Source organism: Euprymna scolopes, chromosome 39 (genome assembly GCF_053919585.1).
Source record: "Euprymna scolopes isolate OS-2025 chromosome 39, ASM5391958v1, whole genome shotgun sequence".
NCBI lineage: Eukaryota > Metazoa > Mollusca > Cephalopoda > Sepiida > Sepiolidae > Euprymna > Euprymna scolopes.
The window spans coordinates 72469424-72484683 of NC_136520.1; the positions used below are offsets into that span (position 1 = coordinate 72469424).

The 15260-nt window shown below is 32.6% G+C and overlaps 1 protein-coding gene across 1 annotated transcript in view; it reads right to left on the reverse strand.

The window, feature by feature from the left end:
- Nucleotides 1-15260, reverse strand: part of LOC145263864 (polycystin-1-like protein 1) — an 842774-nt gene that overhangs the window by 418941 nt on the left and 408573 nt on the right. The window contains exons 9-10 of the mRNA XM_080120938.1: nt 12922-13062; nt 4169-4284 (exon numbers count right to left, since the gene is read on the reverse strand). Of these exons, the coding sequence (XP_079977064.1) occupies nt 4169-4284; nt 12922-13062 (257 nt within the window). The remainder of the gene's footprint in view (nt 1-4168; nt 4285-12921; nt 13063-15260) is intronic.

Sequence of the window (15260 nt, forward strand, 5' to 3'; positions counted from 1 at the left end):
ATTATCACTTCCTACACTGATGATTGCGTAAGCATAAAACCTAGTGTCTCTAGGTATAACAATAATTGTTGATACTTATTTGAAAAATATAGTATAATGCCTCTTGAAGAAATTTACATTGACGCCTCTTTGGGGAATTAAGAAAAAACGGTCGATTTTAGTGCAAATGCAGCATTCTGATTTGCAAGAATTACGAGGATCATTCGAAAAGTAAAGCCTCCTAACTAAAAAAGGTTAAAGAGCTATGAAAATGGGAGTTGTACCATTAAAACGAGCAACCTTTTGTGCTCCAGAATTTACATAGTCACTACCATTCTCAATGCACTTTTGCCAGAAATTCAACGATGCATTTCTGCTTTGGACGCATATTGATGACAAGGGTTGCTTTCTTAGAGTCTCAAAACATCAATATCTGTAACAGAGAGATGAACTTTTCAGGTCATGAATGCATAAGTTCAGTCATCATAACAATGCAATTTACAATGTCCCCTCTGATCTATTCAGGTGGAATAAAAATAAGAGGCATTACTTTTGGAACGCCCTTTGTGCATATATTTCCTTTTTATTCATCACTGATTTTATATATATATATACACTAGCAGGGTGACCTGATGTTGCCCGGGATTGAATGACAGCTTCATACTTCCATATTTTATTATTGAAATCGATGAAATAGCCTATTTTTCAATCAAATTGATTGATTGCCTGCACTAATTAGGGACCAATCGCTATGCACAAATGCCTCTCGCAGTGACTAAGTTCAAAATATATTGTAATCTACATTGCACTGTAGAGAACCTACTCTTGATTTTATAAAATTATTTTCATATATAACTAGCAGGGGGTACCTGGTGTTGCTCGAGTGTTTGGAGGTGTGTTGTTGGGGGGGGGGGGTAGATCAAAACATTGCCAGGTGCTTGAAGGTGTAAAAGAAAAAAAATGTTTTAGTAGAAAGGTAGGCTTGAACTCCAAAGCCTTGATGTGAAGGTGGAAACGAAAGGGAAAAAAAGCCAGACACCTAACCATCTCGGCCACGAGGGGAGAGAAATTGATAAGTATGTTAAGTTAACGTTTATAAAGTGAAATTGACAGGTGCGAGGAAGTTAAGTCGCGTGATGTTTGACCTTGAAACATGACGTAAGCAGTGGCTGTTCAGCAGTTAAGATTTTGTGTGGGACTGCTTTTACTGAACTTTGGGGAAGGAAAAGCAGCTCCCCCGTTTATTAGGAGAGTGTCTCGAAATGAAAGCAACTGTCTCATGTGACGGTGAAAAGCCGACACTGACCAAACGTTTACATTGCTTTCTGGAGACCACTGGCCGTGGGTCGGGGAGGTGGCTAGTCGAATCGAGTTTCACTTTTTTTATACCGAAAAACGAAAGCAACACGCGGCGATCCAAAAATCTGGAATATTTAGCTTTTCAAAGTCTGGCAAATTAAATAGACAGGCGACTCCTGTTGTTAACTCGTAGATATTATGATTTAAACGTGATATAAAAAGTTTCAAGAATGAGGGAGCCGAGCGAGCAGCCCCCGGAAAAAAAGCCTTTTGCGGACATACATGAAAAGTGTACATACATAGACACATTTTGCCTTTTATATATATATAGATAGCTTGAAAATTTAAAATGAAAAGTTAAGTATCATTGTTAAATAGAAACATTCATTTCGAACACACCCCTTTCATATCAAAAAACTTACTGCTGATTTTATATGGTAGGCCTTTCTGCTTGCGTAGTAATAAAACTGCTCAGATGCACTTGTGATGTTAGGCTGTGTAAGGTGTTAACTTTGGTCAAAATCGTCTGTTCCTTCTTTCATCAGATTATTTTGATTATCGATACTTATCGAAGACATTCTGACACAAAATCTATCTAAGAACATTGCCAGGTACATAAAGTACCTCTGTGTGAAATTTCATAAAAATCAACCCAGCCGTTTTCGAGTTCATAGGGAACGAGCTCACAGACAACGTTTCTTTTATATAATAGTAGATATACAGGGTGTTCTAAAAGCCTTGGACACATTTCAAGTCCTCATATTTGTTTAACTATGGATGTTAGGAAGATGAAAATGGTGCCATTTTAAAGTTAAATGCATTAAGTTTTTTGTAATTTTGCTATTGATTTTGTTTTTTGTAATTTTGCTATTGATTTTTTTTTTGTAATTTTGCTATTGATTTTTTTTTTGTAATTTTGCTATTGATTTTTTTTTTGTAATTTTGCTATTGATTTTTTTGTTGTAATTTTGCTATTGATTTTTTTGTTGTAATTTTGCTATTGATTTTTTTGTTGTAATTTTGCTATTGATTTTTTTGTTGTAATTTTGCTATTGATTTTTTTGTTGTAATTTTGCTATTGATTTTTTTGTTGTAATTTTGCTATTGATTTTTTTGTTGTAATTTTGCTATTGATTTTTTTGTTGTAATTTTGCTATTGATTTTTTTGTTGTAATTTTGCTATTGATTTTTTTGTTGTAATTTTGCTATTGATTTTTTTGTTGTAATTTTGCTATTGATTTTTTTGTTGTAATTTTGCTATTGATTTTTTTTTTGTAATTTTGCTATTGATTTTTTTTTTTGTAATTTTGCTATTGATTTTTTTGTAATTTTGCTATTGATTTTTTTGTTGTAATTTTGCTATTGATTTTTTTGTTGTAATTTTGCTATTGATTTTTTTTTTTGAAATTTTACTATTGATTTTTTTGTAATTTTACTATTGATTTTTTTGTTGTAATTTTGCTATTTTTTTTTTGTAATTTTGCTATTTTTTTTTTGTAATTTTGCTATTGATTTTTTTGTAATTTTGCTATTGATTTTTTTGTAATTTTGCTATTGCTTTTTTTTTGTAATTTTGCTATTTTCTTTTTGTAATTTTGCTATTGATTTTTTTGTAATTTTGCTATTGATTTTTTTTTTGAAATTTTACTATTGATTTTTTTGTAATTTTGCTATTGATTTTTTTGTTGTAATTTTACTATTGCTTTTTTTTTGTAATTTTGCTATTTTCTTTTTGTAATTTTGCTATTGATTTTTTTTGTAATTTTGCTATTGATTTTTTTTTGTAATTTTGCTATTGATTTTTTTTTTGAAATTTTACTATTGATTTTTTTTGTAATTTTGCTATTGATTTTTTTTGTAATTTTGCTATTGATTTTTTTTGTAATTTTGCTATTGATTTTTTTTGTAATTTTGCTATTGATTTTTTTTGTAATTTTGCTATTGATTTTTTTGTAATTTTACTATTGATTTTTTTGTTGTAATTTTACTATTGCTTTTTTTTGTAATTTTGCTATTTTCTTTTTGTAATTTTGCTATTGATTTTTTTGTTGTAATTTTGCTATTGATTTTTTGTTTCATTTCTTTTCAGATCGAGTAATGGCGTTCACTCAACCAGTAAAGACGTTTTGTGTGCTTGAATTTGCAAAATCTAAATCATGAACAATTGCTCGATGTGCATTTCACAACAAATTTGGAAAACAGCCACCAGAAAGGAAGTCCATAGTGAGATGCCATGCTAAATTCATGGCAGACGTGTGCTTATGCCCAACTAAGCAAACGGCACATCCCTCAACTTCAGAAGGTGTGGTTGAACAAGTTCAAACTGCTTTCCAACTGAACTATCGGCTTGATGTGTGTCGTGTGGCCAATGGTGTTCACATTGAACATATTTAAACATTCCATGAAAAACTTGAGATTCCAAGTTTTCTGGATATAGCAGATGAGTTTTTATATCCTTAATAGTTCTTGAGATATTCAATGTGAAAATGTGTACAAGACTTTTGGAACAACCTGTGTGTGTGTGTGTGTGTGTGTGTGTATATAGATATATGTGTCTCGATACTTCCATTTAGTCTTGAAAGACAAAGGATCCCTCCCTGTGGGGGCAGTTGCGCATTTAATTGTGAGGCAAGGGTTGTGCAATCCCCAACCACACCTCTCCTGAATCGGCACTGCTTGAGTCCAGTGGCAAGGACAAGTCCAGGACGACTGGAAATAATGCCGAGATAAGCGGAGAGCACATACAGCATCTGAAGTCCCAAATCATGATACAAGTTTAGTAGTTATACTCGTATCTGAATAAATAAATTTAAAAAAAAAAAAAAAAAAAAAAACACGCAGGAAAATCTGATGTATCTTATCTCAAAAGTTTAGGAAGCAAATTACTTACCATAATCTCAAGGGTGAGGCTTTCTTGGACAGGAACAGGGAGGCGATGGTTTAGCCATTGGTGTTTATCGTCTCTCACAGTAATACGCAAGTATTTCTTAAAACTGGTACTGTTTACTAAAAGATAAAATAATCAGGCAAAGTAAATCAAACAGAAATGCAATAGAAACTTACTATATATATATACTAGCATGGGTGCCCGGCGTTGCCCGGGTATTTGGAGATGTATGTTTAGCAAAAAAAAAAAAAAAAAAAAAAAAAAAAAAAAAAAAAAAAAAAAAAGCGAATTTTTTTAACTTTGACCCCTTAAAATTTATTGTTTTGGGCTCAAATCAAGTTATGAAGTTAGATCCATGTCCAATGAACCTATATCTAAAATTTCAAGTGTTTAGGCCGAAAATTGTCGCAGGAGCTTGGTAGAGTTCTCAAAGGTCAAATCGTTAAACTTTGACCCCTTATCGCCAAAAAACTGATCACATCGATTTTCCCAAATCTCAGTACCTTGTATATCAAATTTCGAGTCTGTAGACTTAAAATCGACAGAGTTATTGCATAGGGAAATGTACAACACAGACAGACACTTTCACACACACACACACATATATATATATATATAACTACCTCATTTACTCACATAAAATTAATATACGAAAGTATAGATTTATGCGTAAACTTTAAGTATTTACTGCAAAAGTGCTCAATACGTAGGTAGAGCTAGTTAGTAATTTATAAAAGGCTTTAAGCCTGATGAATCCTAGAGTGGATGAAACGTCGAATATTCAGTGTAGCTTAATCGCCATATATGTTTTATAAATTACTATATATATATATATATATATATATATATATATAACTAATGAATTTAACGAGGTTATTAAGAGTGCTCAATAAAAGAAGAGCAAGATCTATTTTAATTAATATAAACAAATTTACATGATCGCAACACTGGACATGCTAATGTTTCAGACAAATGGTCAGTTAAAACCAGAAGTCCTCATCAGGCGACTTAATAAATGATTGCTTTCCACAGAAGAATCCAGTGCTCAAATGGAGAAAAGATATATGATTAGTAAATAATTCTAATACCACAGATATATTTATATAAGATTTATATTATTTTTTTGGTTGCATGGTATAGATTGAATAAACAACTCATCAGAGACCCACATAAATCCATAAGAAAAGTGCAGTTTTTTTTTAAAGACAGACCAAACATGGAAAAGGAAATAGAGTTCTTTTAAATTCATCATTAGTAAAAATAAAGTCTTATGATTTTAAAAGGACTATTTCTCTAAAATTACTGCTTTTAGTAAACACCTTGATTTTTTTTTTCTTAACGTGGCAAGTCACTTTTATTTTAATAATGTATGAAGAATTATTTCCAAAATTATACTATTCTTGAATTGAAAGCCATGTTTAATTTCAGAAGAGTTTCCAATGGGTAGCTATTTTGTACAAGTTCTGGAAATGAAGAATTGTCAGTGGGTAGCTGTTCTGTACAGGTCCTGGACTTTATAATTTCGCAAGCAAAGAGCAGAAGATCTTTCTCGTGTTGACACAGAGAAAAATATATGCTGGGATGCTAAAGATCCAATATCTTTAGGAAGCAACTCTGGTTTCTGATTGGTTGCTAGAAGAACCTGACTCCATTTGATTGGTCAGTTTCTATCGTCAGTGCCTATAAATAGAACCCTCCAATTTTCGGTGATCATATGCTTCTCATTGTATCAAAAACATTGCAACAACTGTTCACACATGTTGACCAATTTAAATCAAATTAAGACGAATTCATCTTTATCCATCAATCCTAGAATACAAAACATGAACAAAGTTGTAGTAGCTGTTCTCATGCTGCAGAATGATAGAGGCAGAGACAACGAGAGAGCTAGAAATCTCTCTCTCTCTATATATATATAAAAGTGAAAATGTGTGTTTGAGGACACTTCTCAACCTATATACTGAACAAATTTTTAATCTACAGACTTGAAATTTGATATATAGAGTATTCAAACGTGGAAAACTTTTTAATCGGTTTTCACTCGGAAAAAAAAAAATGGGTTGCTAACGGGTCAAAATAGAAAAATTGGTACATGGGGGTGGGTGATCAGATTTTTCTGTTTGTCAACTGTTTCACGAATGCGCATGCACGGCCGTAAAACATGAGAGCTTCTTTATGTTAAGAATAAGTAGGTTGGGAAACACTTTTTAAAGATTCTGTCAAGCTGGTCTAATGGTTATCGCATATGACTCACTGTCTTTATGTTTTGGTTTTAATCTCAGCTCGAGTATTCCTTTTTTTTTTTTGCTTACAAGAAATAATCGCATGCACATGTTTCAGTTTCCATATTAATTAAAATATAATATTTATGCATTTTGTTTTTGTTTTTATTCAATTTTAACCCCAAACAAGGCACAGTGCCACTTTGAAGTAGGAAGCTACTATCGGGGACATAATTTGCAGGGGCATTATGAAGAGAGATGAGTAGTAAGATGTCTGTTCACATTACACTTGAACTTCTGCATGTCAGTACAGTTAGGAAAGCAGAATCCTGGAAGGGAATTCCAAAGTCTAGCAGTACTGGAGAAGAAACTATTGGAGTAAAAGGCTTTCTTACACCTAGAGATCTCTACTGCGAATGGGTGGAACTTAGTTGCTTGTCAGGTTTGTTGGGGGTATTTTACGACCAGGCAACATCAGATGGCCTGTTAGTGTATCTATAAAAGTGAGAATGTGTATGTGAAATTTGGAATATAGGGTATTCAGACATATGGAAAATGTTTTAATCTGTTTTCATCCGGAAAAAAAAAGGGCTGCTAAGTGGTCAAAATTGAAAAATTGGTACTTTTTTTAAAAATCTGTTTGCTGTTTCACATGCGTGAATCGTTCACATGACAGATTCCTTATGTTAAGAATAAGTAGGTTTGAAAACACTTTGTAAAGATCATGTCAAGCTGGCTTAATGGTTATCGTACTTGGCTCACTGTTTTGGTTTCGGTCTTAGCTAGAATTTTGTTTTTTTTTGCTTACAAGATTGTTTGGTTGTTTTTGTTTTACGGCATGTCAACCCCTTCCGGGTTATTTAATGCCGAATCCAAAGACTTTAAAGAAAATCTTTTTTAATAGAATATGTTTGTTGTTTTCAAGTTGGTTTCTATTTAACCCATAGTTGGGACCCTAACAGGTACTACCACTCCGGGTCAGAGTGGACCTGGGAGCAATGGCTATTAAAGGGTGGCTCCACACTCCCCAAAGCCCACAAGCTGGGGCCTCACCACTGGATATAGTTTAAGGTCATATCCAGGACCTTGCTTACAAGAAGTGGACTGTTTAGAAAAACCAATACTCGCATGCCCATATTTCAGTTTCTTTCCATTTTTTTTTTTTTTTAATTTATTTTATTTTTTAATAAATTTAATGTAACATTTAATACCTACGATATTTCTGTTTATAATAAATAGAAAATCTGCATTATTTGACGACTGGGCAACGCTGGGCGGCCTACTAGTATATATAAGTGATCTTGTCTGTGTGTGCATGCGGAACGATTTCCCACAAACTACTCTGTCAATTTTTTAACTTGAAACTGAAATATATATAGGGGATTCGGATCCGTGGAAGAAATTCGGTAAAAATAACTGCTAAATAATTAAAAACAAAAAATTATTGGCAGACGTTAGTTGACTTTGCACCTCTACACATGCTCAAATATACCTTTTTATGTTAAACTGCATTAATGTATGAAATTTTGATATACATAGCTTCAATGGTAGTGAATAACGGTGAATAGCTGAAGGTTTTGGTTTCGATTCTAGCTGATGGCACTCAAGTCATATTTTTATTTATTTTTAACTTTTGAAAACAATACTATTTATTAGGCACAGTATAATATATATATATATATATATATATATATATATATATATATATATACTATATCTATAAAAGTGAAAACGTGTGTGTGAGGAAACTTCTCAACGTATATATATTCAACAAATTTTTAATCTACAGACTTGAAATTTATTTATTTTATTATAATCATACGAAGGATAGAGTTGAAAAAAAAAAAATAATAATACGAAATGTACATAAATTAAAATCTCATATTTAAGCATATTTTCTGAATGGGCAATGCCGGGCGGCTTGCTAGTGCAACAACATAGATAAAAACAAATCCCATACGTGAGTGGATAAAGAAAATGGCAAAATGATGAAGGCATACCAAATTCTGGCACCTTGCAAGATGAAATGGTGAACCATCACAATAGAAACTAAGGAGATAATTGAAAAGGCCTGTGAGGGAAGGGAGGAGGAGAGAACAGGATGAGAGACAGGAATAGAATAAACCATTATGCTTAAAAGAACCGCATAATGAAACCAACAGCTGGATAGAATTGATTTTGGTGGCGGTCAAGCATTGAAACCCCTTTTCTCCCCCTCTCTGCCACTGTTACCACACAAACCCAAACACCGGCTCACTCATTGGAGGCAGAAATATTCAAGTCTTGAGGACATTTTAACACCTTCTGCAGACACCGTCCGCAAATGATTCCTTAACCCACATGCACATATCCAGTCATTAATATCATCTCCTGTCTTTGACGTTCATCTTGATTCGGCAGTTTCATTGTTTTTTTTTTTTTTTCATAACCTCATTTCTCGTTTCATTTTTTTAAAAAAATAACATTTCCATAATAATACAAAGTAATCAAAAGACTTGGCTAGTGATTTTTATCCTGGGGACCCCCAAACATCAACAAAGTTTGGACCATTTCTGTAATGATACTGTCCTTGTTGATTTTGCAGCCGAAGTTTAGTTCCATGCAGTTCTAGGAGGTTCACCCTCCCAGACTTTGCCTTCTCTCTCTGAGAAGGGGGTTAGTTTATAGCTGATCGCCTGAGGCGCCCTCACCGGGGAATGCCGACGGGGTTGTCCAGCTACTTTTTGCAGGTCAGAGTGCCCCTTCTCCGGGGGGAGGGGATAATTTATCAATTCCACTTTCTAATCCTGGTGTCTAAGTTCTTGTGGTGGGAGAGTACTAAATAACTCAAAAGAAGAACTCTGGCGTAAAATTAGAAATATTCAATTACAAAATTAATTTTCATCAAGCGCTTTCAACACCTTTTTAGAAAACAAACAAAAAAAAAAAACAACAAAAAACAAACTAAACATAGGCCTCATCACCCAACTTTACATCAAACAGCTGTTTCAAAATTCATAATGATTGGTTAATAAGTTCAGGAGTGAATCCTATACACACAAATATATAAACAAATGCACATACCTAACGCACACACACACACACACACACACACACACACACACACACATATATCTTATAAATAAAAAAACAAACGTATAAAAAACTTTAAATAAAATGAAAATAAAAACAAACAATAATAATACAAAAAATACGAAAATAACTGATATAACTTAAAATAAATTCAGCATGACCACAATCTTACAAGGAACGACAGATTGCATCAGTTACAAGAACCAAGTTGTCCAAACTGGTGTTTTTATAAGTTTTTTATGGTAAACATCTGAAGAGTATGCGACTAAATATGCAGCAATAATATAATTTGTTAGCCGCAATATGAAACAATATTATAATGCTTACCTTCTGAAAAGTAATAAAACAACCAACTGAGAAAACTTGAATTATTATACTATATATATATATATATATATATATCTTGCTCTACTTCAGTATTGAGCACTCTTGTATTAACCTCGTTAAACTTCATTGGTTACTTTACCCCTGGAAAATATTAACCTCAAATTATATATATATATCATCATAGTTCATCGGACCACCTTCATTTCCTAGACAGTGATCAATTTTAAGTAATTTCTTAAAAGTTGAGCACTATCTGGGAAATAAAAAAATAGATGGTCACAACTTCCAATCATTCAATTACAATAGATCGTCTTAAGGTGGTGCTTTATAAACCTTACATTTCTGTTAATTCTTAGAACAGTTGGTGGTGGCCAACGTGTAACGTTCCTTGCAAATGGAATCAAAAGTGGTTTCATGGTGAGATTTGAATCCTTCGACCAGTGACAATCGTCACTTCCTGCACTGAGGATTGCAAAAGCATGAAACACTAATGTTTGTAGGTATAAAAATTATTATAATTTGTAATTATAACATGTGTATATATATATATATATATATTATGTAATTATTATGTAATTATAACGCGTGTGTGTGTATATATATATATATATATATATATATATATATATAACTACTTCATTTACTCACATAAAATTAATATACGAAAGTATAAATTTATGCGTGAATTTTAAGTATTTACTTCAATAGTGCTCAATACGTAGGTAGAGCCAATTAGTAAGTTATAAAATATATATGGCGATTAAGCTACACTGAATATTCCGCGTTTCATCCACTCTAGGATTCTTCAGGATTATGCTTAAACTTACGATATATATATATATATATATATATATATATATATATATATATATATATATATATATATATATACACCATTCGCCCATGTATGGAGAGTACTGTTGTCACATTTGGGCTGGTGCATCTGCTGCTTGTCTCTCACTTCTGGACAAATTACAAAAAAGAGTCGCCAACCTGACAGGTCCTTAACTATCATCTAGGCTTCAGCCTCTGTCCCATCGACAAAATGTTGCATCACTCTGACTGTTCTACAAGTACTTTAATGGTGAATGCTCTGACGAACTACAAGCACTTGTACTCCCTCGACGTGACTACCCCTGTCAAACCCGACAAGCAGCTAAATCCCACCCCTTCACAGTAGAGATCTCTAGGTGTAAGAAAGCCTTTTACTTCAATATTTCTTCCCCAGAACTGCTAGACTTTGGACTCCCTTCCGGGTTCCTGTTTTCCCAACTGTACTGACATGCAGAAGTTCAAGTGTAATGTGAACAGACATCTTGCTGCTCATCTCCCTTCATAATACCCCTGCAACTTATGTCCCCGATAGTAGCCCCCTATTTTATTATAGAAACTTAGCATGGCTACACATTCAAAACGTTTCAGTTGTAGTTTTAATAAGCTTGACATTTTTTTTTTTACTCATATTTCATACAGCAGACTTTTTGCTTGACGATGTCGAGCTTCCATAAAGTACGATTCAGACATGTTCTGATTATGTAGTAATGTGTGTTTTTTTTTTTTTTTTTTTTTTGCCAAATTCAGCAGGGAGACCCGACGTTGCCTGGGATTGAATGAGGATCAACGAATGTTCCACACTTTCAATAATTTTGTCATCAAAGCTCCCGGAATACTATAAGCATGATGGATACTTTATTTCTACCACTTTCTCGGATAGACCTGATTTGGGACTCAATCACCAGGGCAACACACACTCACGGGGAAACCATTTTTTCTTTTTAACTCGCTCCATCTGTTTCATTATTCTACATCTCACTTTCATGCTAGTATGATCCTTTTCGTACTTAGTTTCTTTAAATGCTTTACAGGCAAATAAATACTTTTCTTTATACATTTTGCTAATTCCTCCCCTTGACGAGAAGGAAAGTATTTGTTCGAAACTCTGTGGATGAAGGACTTTTCTCTTTACTTATGTTTCCTTTCCTTTAAATAAATGTGTGTTTAACTCTTGCTAAAGTGTTTCACAACATATTGTATTAAACCTACGCACAAACTATTGCTCTTATTATAAATTAAGTTCAAGAATTCAGTTGTTATACCAATAAGAAATATTGCCACTTGGACGTAATTTTGATGGTTGGTTGTTTTTGTTTTACGGCATGTCAACCCTTTTCAGGTTATTTAATGCCGAATCCAAAGATTGAAGAAAAATTTTTTAATAGAATATATTTGTTGTTTTCAAGTCCGTTTCTATTTAACCCATAGTTGGGACTCTAACAGGTTCTACCACTCCGGGTCAGAGTGGACCTGGGAGCAATGGCAATTAAAGGATGGCCCCCATACTCCTTAAAGCCTGCAAGCTGGGGCCCTCACCACTGGATATACTTTAAGGTCATATCCAGGACTGGACGTAATTTTGAATTATGTCTAGCAGAGAATGAGGGGAGTTGAGCAGCAATGTCTGTTCACATTGCATTTAAACATCTGTATGTTAGAAAGAAAAAATAGAGGGAGATTTGACCCCCCCCCTAAAAAAGGGGACGTAACTCTTGTATCATACGATACTATTATGCAATTTCATAAACTGTATTTGGATTTTATTTTCAATATTTAAAAAATATTTTAATGGTATTTTTATTAATACTTAAAAAATAATTTAATAGTATTTATTTCCATTTTATCTTTAATATTTTGACACAAATTTTTACCGTAGATAAAGAATACAATTTTCTAGGCCTTTTCAAGACATTTTCCATATTTACAAAGTTTTTTTTTAAATTAATAATAGAAATAAGGACTTTTCAAGGCAAAAGTAAAAAATTCAAGGACTTTTCAAGTCTGTGCGGACTCCGTTTAATGTGGAAGAATCGTACCACCAATTTAGTATGACAAACTCGGTTGTCTTAAATTAAGAGTTTGCCGTTTTTAAACAGAACGTAACTGTGGGCGATTTTTTTGTTAAAAATACATATTCTACTAGATCTTTTTTTGTAAGTTTTTTAGAATTTATACTAATTTCAACATGATTCATAAGTACGTAATAATGTTTTCACCTGAAATGTGTCGGTTTAAAAGATCATCAATATAAACATGCAACCATTTCACGCAAGAAAAGAACAAAAATTTGATTTAACTTACCCATATTATAAGCAGTGACAATCACAAAGGCATAGCCGGGCGAGTTGAAAGACATTTCCACAATGGGTCGTGCCGTTTGCAAATGGATACCATTTGAAAATTCCCAGTAATAATCCAAGTCAGACATTTTACTGTATCCACCTGTGAGAAGGAAAACAAAAGTTGACTTGAGACATAAAATAAACAGGCATTAAAAAAAAATTTTCTTTTTTTTTTTTTTTTTTTTTTTTTTTTTACTCATATTCGCTCCTGACAAAGCATATTGCCACTTGAATGTAACATTTATAATGACACTATGTAGGGAGTTGAGCAGCGAGATGACTGTTCATATTACACTTGACCTTCTGGGATGGAATTCAAAAAAATAAAAAAATAAATAAAAGGCAGTCACAGGAAAACACCAGAGAGACAACTTCAATATACATAAGAGAGAAAAAGACAGACACATTGTACATGTTGTTTCCCATTGTGTCAAGCGCAGCATCCCTAATGATGCTACGCCTAGCAGATCTGAGTCGGGGAAGATAACAGAATACCATGGCCTTATGTACGATATGAAAAGAAACTGGAATCTTAAGAATATCTCCATTATTCCAGTAACCATAGAAGCAACTGGACTCATGAAAATGAATTTCAAAAAACTACCTGTCGAATATACCCAGTGAACCAAGTGCAAGAGAAATACAAATAAATGCAATGAAAAGAACGGTTAAAATCTTTAAAAAAGATGTATTGGTTGGAGTGACTGAAACAGTGGGTGAATGTCTGGCATCCAGTAGGATGCCCCATCTCCACAAAAACAAAACAATTAGAAAATTAGAACAAGTGGGAAAGCACCTCTCGACATGTCTTTTCTGTTTGAAATCTTGCCAGCTAAACAAAAAAGACTACCAGAAATCATGTGGTTTTAACTTTTTTCTGACCAGTAAGGTCAGAATCAAACCCTTCCATTTGAACAACGACCTCATTAAGTAACAATTTAAAGACTTTAAACTTAATATGATGCTCATAATCCTAGAAATAGTTCAGATAGAGCACTTAACAAGGCATAGCCAGCCATGATTTCTGCACTTTTTAGACTCTCCCCCCTCGGAGAAGTTGACCGAAATTTTTTTTCAGTAATTTCAAGTGCCAGACAGAAAGACATTTGCATTGTCGTAAATAATTTGCCTATTAATATGGGAAGTATTTACCGCTTGTAAATCAATTTTACCTGCCATTTAACAATAACATCTCAAAGCTTACCTACCTATAAGGGAATTTTGCAGGGTTGGATCCATTTCATTTAGTTCAAAATATTTACTCATTTATTTTAATCTTTTTGTAGAAAAACGAAGTGAGACTTTTTTTTTTTAATTCATTTTTCGTTTTGCTTCGTATATACCTAAGTATTTAATTGCAAACAAAACGTGGCAAACGATACCAAGGTTTAACAAAAATCTATGAAACATGAAAAGTTATAATTAGAGCAACCAAATCAATCAAAATATTTAAGTTTCATGCCATAAGAACATTCAATGATCATTAATTGCAAATTTTAATTATTATAATAAAAACTGAATGAAACGAAATGTAACGTTATTTCAACAAAACGAATATTTTGTAAAATTAATCATAATAAAAAAATAAATGAAATGAAACGTTATTTAAACAAAACGAATATCATATTTTGTAAAATTAATTATAATAAAAAATAAATGAAATGAAATGAAATGTTATTTAAACAAAACGAATATTATATTTTGTAAAATTAATTATAATAAAAAATAAATGAAATGAAATGTTATTTAAACAAAACGAATATTATATTTTTGTAAAATTAATTATAATAAAAAATAAATGAAATGAAATTAATAATAAAAAAATATTATATTTTGTAAAATTGTTGCTACGAAAGTTTGGACTTTCCCTTGACTTCTGACCATTAAGGTGGCAATCAAACCTTTCCATTTGAACTCTGACCGCATTATGTAACAAGTTAAACATGTTAGACTTAATATGATGATCATGATCCTACAGGTCGATCATGTAGAGCATTTAACAATTTCATTCGAATAGCATCTTTTAATGGGCAAACTGAATTACATTCAGAACAAAGTAAAAGGGTCAGTGCAAATCCAATAAAAAATCACAATCAGGATTCGATTAGCCTTCGTTTCACGTCGGATCATCTCGTTTGATTTCAAGTGCTCGTTTTACAGATTCCAGATTAGGATATTTTTTTTTTCTCGTTTTTATACACTAAAATGATCTTATATCATGTGTGTAGCTTAGAATTAACTTGAAAGTAATAATAACTTTCTGTGGGTAAGGCCTCCAATTTGGGGGGATTTGGGGAG